Genomic DNA, 7,527 nt, shown 5'->3' on the forward strand with positions numbered 1-7,527 from the left:
TTGTAATCTGAGGTAACCCTCTTCGCTGTCCACTACACCTCCAATTTTGGTGTCATCTGCAAACTTACTAACTGTACCTCTTATGCTCACATCCAAATCATTTATGTAAATGACAAAAAGTAGAGGACCCAGCACCGATCCTTGTGGCACTCCACCGATCACAGGCCTCCAGTCTGAAAAACAACCCTCCACCAGCACCCTCTGTCTTCCACCTTTGAGCCAGTTCTGTATCCAAATGGCTAGTTCTCCCTGTATTCCACGAGATCTAACTTTGCTATCCGGTTTTCTCCTACAGTCCAAAGACGTGTAGGTAAGGTAGACTGGCAATTGGGCTAAACTGCCCATTGCACCCACGGACATGCAGGATAGGTGGATTAGCCATGGGAAATGCTGGCTTATACGGATAGGGTAGGGTGGGTGGACGTGGGTGGGATGGTGTTTGGAGCATCAGTGTGGATTCGATAGCCCAAATAGCATGTTTCCACACATTCATTCAAAACGTGTGGCACTGAAAAAGCACAGCAAGTCAGGCAGCATCCAAGGAACAGGAGAGTCGACATTTTGGTGAAGGGCTTATGCTCTTGGATGCTGCCTGACCGGCTGTGCTTTTCCAGGCCACAGTTTTTGACTCTGATCTCCAACATTTGCAGTCCTACATTTTCCTGTTTCCACACTGTAGGGATTCTATGATTCTAAATGGTTATGGGAAACAAGCATAAAAATTGGAGTTGAAGTTACGATCAGATCACCCATGATCTTATCAAATGACGAAGAGGCACAATGGCTGAATGGCATACTCATATTTTTAAAAATCTGAAGAATTAGGGGTGAGTAATTACATTTGCTAGTCACAACATTTTAATAAAGCTTTCAACTTGAAATTATTGCTAATCATGAACTCCATTCATGCACTTTCAGACTTCCTTCTTTCTAAAAGAAAAAAAAATTATCCTTCACCAGAATGTATTGTTGAAGTCACTGATAAGGAGTCACTTGGTTTGGAGTTGAAAGGATTAGGAATAGAAAGTAAAAGTCATCGTGGTGCAGAGAGTTTGGGGTAGGTCAAGTGACTGAAAGAGGTGTGGTGAGATGGGTAAGAACTGTGGGTGAGGTGGACTGCAATCAGGGTCTGAAATCACATATTTGTCGAGTTTCATTCCAAATAAGAAACAGACAGACTTACTATTTAGCCAGCCTTCATTGCCAAGTCAAATTTTACTGTGATATCACTTAGTCACAGGAAATTCAGCTAGCACATCCAGTCAGCTCAGTTAATGAAATCTGCATTACACAAAATACTATAAAAGGAAGATTTTGAAACAATAACAAAAATACTTACATGCTGTAATTGCCAAAACAAAGTCACGCAAAAATCAGTTGGTTTGATTGGAAAAAAAATATAAAAACATATTAGCAACTGAAATGCTTGAAAGTAATTTACAAATCCAGCATTTAAGTTCTTAAGAGCAAGAGGATTTATATATTTTAATAACTATAATTGTGATCACATCAGATCAATAGTCTGTACATTAAAATATAGCCAGACAGTTGCCAGGTGTGAAAATGGTAATAATGCATCTCAAATTGTTGAAATTTATGCAACAAATTATACCTTAATGACATCTACCCAATTCCATCCACGTGGCAATTCCCCTCGGTTATCTAATACAGAAATCAAAACAAAAAAAAGTCTTCAGAATAAGATTCAATGATGCACATTTCTTTCCTTTCACCCAATTTCTCCCTATCACTTCCACCTTGCTGGCCTGTGTACCATGAATTGCAGTCAGATTTTAGCTGTAATTTACATAGAAGCCTTCAAAATTTAGTCAGCTATTTAAGTTTGGAAGAATCACGACTGATCCTAGCTTCCACAAATACCCTGCCAGCAGGGATTGACAATTATAAGTACAGATCAAGGTTCAATTCTCCTTCTCAAGCACAATCTCACAAATTTCATTGTCAAGTCAGTGCAAAGGATAGGAAGTTATTTCTCACAGACCCAAACAGCCTGAAATTTTTAAGTCATGTCAAGCACACATTTCATACCTTGGTGACAAAGATCTTTTCTATATCTTTGTGAGCTGACTGAAGTTATTTGATGTATTTAAAAAGCTGAAAATTAAGCTATGACGATAATAGGTTGAAACGTATGGCACTGGAAAAGCACAGCACATCAGGCAGAATCCGATGAGGAGACTGGTGAAATCGACATTGATCCTGTGCAGTTGGAGAGTCCCTAGATGGAACTCTTCCTCCAGGCATTAGGTGGCTAGGATTTGGCAGTGGAGGCAGCCCAGAACTTGCATGTCCTTGGCGGAGTGGGAGGGAGAGTTGAAGTGGTTGAACCGTGAAATAATTATCTGACTTTAGCTCATCTCTGCAGCGAGTTTAAATTCTATTATTTAAGTAAATCAAGGAAAAGAAAAAAAGTGATTATAAAACGACGAAATCGTGATGAAGATCCATCTGCTTCATGATGTCCTTCAGAGAAGGAAAGGATGAGCTGATGTTACTTGTCACAGGATGACAGCTGGTATGTGCATAGAAATGGTGCATTGCATAATCAGAATGTAATATGAAGATAACTTTAGCCCACACACATGTTCCAGGAGTGGAAAATGGTCACGGTCTTAGCTTAGTTTGTGGACACAGTTATTTTGTCTTGCGTTTTCAAAGCAACATTCCAAACCTGTTTTATCAGCCAACTTCTTCTTTTGAGATTTTGACAGCTGTTCTTTTTTCTTTTTCTTAGCAACAGAAGTATGAGAAGTTACAGTATTTTCAGTCATTGATAGCGTCTGTAGGAAATTCCAAAAATATACATTGGTACCAATTCAATACTATTACTGAGTAGTTTAAAAGTGATTAACGTAACAACAAATCACTATGAGAATAGTCCCTCCATGGTAGGAAGATATAGCCCATCACAAGAAAAGGTTGAGTGAATATCAATTATTGGATTAAATGATTAAACAACATCCTAGATACTTTTCACAAAAGAGTCAGGCATTCTGTTCATGCTTATCCAACATCCCCTCAAAATGATCATTTACTCAGTCCTGTTAACTGATATTTACTGTATGAAAATTGGGTGCTATTTCCTAAATCACAACAATGACCTCACTTCCACAGATTTCACTAACCGTGAAAGGTTGTGAAAGGATGCAAGCTTATCATCTAGATTAAAATATCTGCTAATTTGATTTTATACTTGTTCCTAGAATAGGAGGCCAACAAAATTTCCACAAATAAAATTCAAAAAGGCTTAAAACATCTTCAAGGTATTTTATAATTAAGTTAAATTAATATCAAAGTTTAATATAAACAGGAATTACAATAAGTTCATTAAATTGAGGCTGAAAGGTCATGTTTTAATTGACTGGGTCCTAACTATTCAATTTTTATTGAAACGTTATATCTTGGAATTAAATGTTTCTAAGTCATAGGGATGTACAGTGCAGAAATAGACCCTTCAGTTTAACTCATCCATGCTGACCAGATATCCCAATCTAATCTAGTCCTATTTGCCAGTACTTGGCCCATCTCCCTCTAAACCCTTCCTATTCATATACCCATCCAGGTGCCTTTTAAATGTTGCAATTGTACCAGCTTCCATAACTTCCTCTGGCAGCTCATTCTATACATGCACCACCCTCCGTGTGAAAAAGTTGCCCCTTTTATATCTTTCCCTCACCCTAAACCTATGCCCCCTAGTTCTGAACTCCCCCATCCCAGGGAAAAGTATTATAGCATTCTTTACTATCAGACTTACCACTGCACCAACTACTGGCTGATGGTTTTCCATAAGCTCCTCTTGGTTCTCTTTAGCCCATTCAAACAGCGTGTACACCATTGCTGTTCCCAAGTTTGCTTCAGCCTGTTCATGTAGCTTGGCTATTATATCCTGCTTTACTGAAGAAGAACTGAAGAGCACACAGAATATGTATTAATATACTATGTAATCAGATGGTTTACCAAACCAAGGAACTGTGCATGGTTAAAACTTTAACTGTCACTTTTACTGATAAAAGGTAATTCACTATGTTATATTAGTTCTTTATCAAGCTGGTCAGAATTTGCAAGGTAAAGCTTTCACACAAAAGAAATTACTTAGGAAAAATTATGCAAAGAATTAGGTAGCACATATTACTAATGAAATGAGCTACCACAGTTAAGCCTCCCTTTAATCTAGGGAGAAAGGAAAACAAATTGATTTTTAATCAAAGTTTTATTGTCGACTGCTTATTTATGCCACAATGTAAAAGGGTTAATGTTTGGGTATTGTGTTTATTTAAAAAAAAGGATTTTTTTTTGTTAACTCTCCTAGCCTAGTTTTGATTAATTTTTTTTGTTCAGATGTTGTTTTATAGATTGGCTATGGGGAATTCTTCTGTGATAGACATATGGAATATAGAAACCTCTCCATCAGGTTTGGCAGGAAGATAGTATCACCAGAGTACTGTTCATCACTGAATTTTTTTTACTTGGCTCTATTTTACTTCTGCTTTATTTTTCTATTCTGAAATTTGCATCTTATTGTTTTGGGTTTTATATTGAAGATGGTTGGTTTTAATTTTCAAGTCTAGTTTTCGGAGATAAGATGGTGTCAGAGAATGGCAACTTCGTGCACTTTTCACTGTACTCCTGTACTTGAGTACAGGTGACAATAAAATCTAATTCTATTACAGCGCAAGAGGCCATTTGGCCATACATATTTGTATCACTCCTCTGCACAAGCAATTTTGTCTCATGCCTTCTCTATTTAGTTCTGTACGCTATTCTTTTTTAAACAGCGATCCAACTCCCACTAGAATGTCTTGATTGAACCTGCCTCCAAGCTTTCAGGCAATGGAGTCCAGCTCCCAACCACTCATTGTGTGAAAAGGGTTTCCGCATGTCACCATAATTCTTTTGTCAATTATCTTAAATCTGTCTTCATGTTCTCAATCCTTCCACCAACAGAGCAACTTTTCCCCATTTACTCTGCCATCCCTTACTCTGCCCTATCTTTGGATACCTTTGTAAAATCTCTTCAAACAATCTTTTCCTCCAAGGAAACAAACAGTGCCAACTTCTCCGATCCACCGAAGTAACTGAAGTTCTTACCCCAGCTCCATTCTAATGAATCTTTGAACACTTCCTGTTGCCTCAGGAAAGCAGCCAACATAATCAAAGACTCCTCCCACCCTGACTACACTCTCTTCCACCCTCTTCCATTGGGTAGAAGATACAAATGTTTGAGAGCACATTAACAAATTCAAGAACAGATTCTTCTCTATAATGAACATACCACGTAAGTATTAGTGGTGATCTTTTTTCTGCACCTTCTCTGTAGCTGTAACATGATATTCTGTATTCTGTTCTATTACCCCGATATACTTATGTAATGTATGATTTGTCTGGTCAGCACAAAAACAATACCTTTTACTGTACCATGGTACATGTGACAATACAAAATCAAATCAAACAGCAAAGAGTAGGACAGCATTGGAATAGGCTGCACCCTCTTTAATGCAGTCCCAACTTATCCTAAAGTGCAGTACCCAACTTCCTTACTTTTATAATCTAGATCCACACTAATAATGCCTAGGAAACTATTAACCTATTTTGCTATATCGAATGCTTTATGCACTGAAATCCCTCCATTCCTGCAGCCACATTGTAATTGTACCCTTTCTTCTATTTGTATTTCTAACCCTAGGATTCCTGCTTTGCACTTCTTTCCATGAAATTTCACCTGCCACTGGTCTGTTGATTCTATCAACTGGTCAATGAAGTTCTACATGATCCTTCTCAGTTCATAAGGCTTCCATGTTTCCTATCATGAACAAATTTTGAAATTGTGCCCTAATATATATCAGGAGAAATCAAAAGTCCCAATACTGACCCCTTGAGAATTTCATTGTATGCCTTCAAGTCTGAAAAACACCCATTAACCATTCATATCATGCAGACAGCCAATTTAATAATTATGTAGGTAATGTTGACTCATAACTTTGCCCCTAAGTTTGTTGTATTGTATTTATTTAGAGCCTTTTGGAAATTCATGTCACATGAACATCCATCATTTTCATCCACCTTTTGTTCCCTAACTGAAAAAGACTCCAGCAAGATAGTTAAGTATGATGTACCTTATTAAAATGAATGAAACTGAAGGAGATAGCTTACCAAAAAGTGTATGCCGGGTTTTTGTTTTGAGCGCAGAAATCTTGAATACAGAGCACTTATTCAAAGATGACAGTTAGATTTTAATTCACAAATCAATTAATTACACACCTATAAAATTGTAAATCCAGCATTTTCTGCTAAATACGATTGGAATTCTTACATGCTATTATTGAAGAATGCGTTCAATGATATGTTTGGGGGCAGTTCTGGATACATTTCAGGCCATGAAATTTCTAGCAGGAAGGCTTTAGGGTCACCAAGGTTACCTACCTAAAACAATATGGAAAAACAAAACAGAATGCAGTAATGGCAGACAAATGAAGTAATTATAAATAAAACACTTTGCAATATTGCTCCTAGTCAGTGGTTGCATCTGTTCTCCTTTTTAAAGGGAACAAATGGAAAGGGACAGTGAAATTTTAGCTTTGTCACTCGAGTGGCAACCTGATAGATGCAGACCACCCAGAATGTGTCAGCAAATTGTTTCACAAGTTTCACCACATTGGTGGAACTGTCAAGTTTATTCCTAGTGTCTGGTAAATTTCCAGAGTGACTTTTTTAAAAAAAAATTATCCTTTTTAAAAGATATAGACTGTAGGGAAATAGATGGTGACATCTTGCAAAATGCCCAGTTTACAGAGGAGGAAGTGCTGGGTGTCTTTAAATGGTTAAATGTGGATAAATCCCCAGGACCTGATCAGGTGTACCCGAGAACTCTGTGGGAAGCTAGAGAAGTGATTGCTGGGCCTCTTGATGAAATATTTGCATCATCGATAGTCACAGGTGAAGTGCTGAGAGATTGGAGGTTGGCAAATGTGGTCCCACTGTTTAAGAAGGGCAGTAAAGGCAAGCCAGGGAACTAAACACCGGTGAGCCTGACCTCAGTGGTGGGCAAGTTGTTGGAGGAAATCCTGAGGGACAGGATGTACATGTATTTGGAAAGGTAAGGACTGATTCGGGATAGTCAACATAGCTTTGTGCATGGATAATCATGTCTCAAACTTGATTGAGTGTTTTGAAGAAGTAACAAAGAAGATTGATGAGGGCAGAGCAGTAGATGTGATCTATATGGACTTCAGTAAGGCGTTCGACAAGATTCCCTATGGGACACTGACTAGCAAGGTTAGATCTCACGGAATACAGGGAGAACTAGCCATTTGGATACAGAACTGGCTCAAAGGTAGAAGACAAAAGGTGGTGATGGAGGGTTGTTTTTCAGACTGGAGGCCTGTGACCAGTGGAGTGCCACAAGGATTGGTGCTGGGTCCTCTACTTTTTGTCATTTACATGAATGATTTGGATGCGAGCATAAGAGGTACAGTTAGTAAGTTTGCAGATGACACCAAAATTGGAGGT

At 38.2% G+C, this 7,527-nt stretch overlaps 1 protein-coding gene across 3 annotated transcripts in view; it reads right to left on the reverse strand.

The window, feature by feature from the left end:
- rwdd (RWD domain containing 4) overlaps nucleotides 1-7,527 on the reverse strand; it is a 17,145-nt gene that overhangs the window by 5,268 nt on the left and 4,350 nt on the right. For 2 of the 3 annotated variants that reach the window (XM_043705313.1, XM_043705312.1), the window contains exons 3-6: nucleotides 6,332-6,441; nucleotides 3,776-3,926; nucleotides 2,693-2,801; nucleotides 1,613-1,662 (exon numbers count right to left, since the gene is read on the reverse strand). In XM_043705313.1, the coding sequence (XP_043561248.1) occupies nucleotides 1,613-1,662; nucleotides 2,693-2,801; nucleotides 3,776-3,926; nucleotides 6,332-6,441 (420 nt within the window). Of the gene's footprint in view, nucleotides 1-1,339; nucleotides 1,343-1,612; nucleotides 1,663-2,692; nucleotides 2,802-3,775; nucleotides 3,927-6,331; nucleotides 6,442-7,527 lie in introns of all 3 variants that reach the window. The other variant, XM_043705308.1, reaches the window with a different exon arrangement.

Source organism: Chiloscyllium plagiosum, chromosome 2 (genome assembly GCF_004010195.1).
Source record: "Chiloscyllium plagiosum isolate BGI_BamShark_2017 chromosome 2, ASM401019v2, whole genome shotgun sequence".
NCBI classification, from domain to species: domain Eukaryota; kingdom Metazoa; phylum Chordata; class Chondrichthyes; order Orectolobiformes; family Hemiscylliidae; genus Chiloscyllium; species Chiloscyllium plagiosum.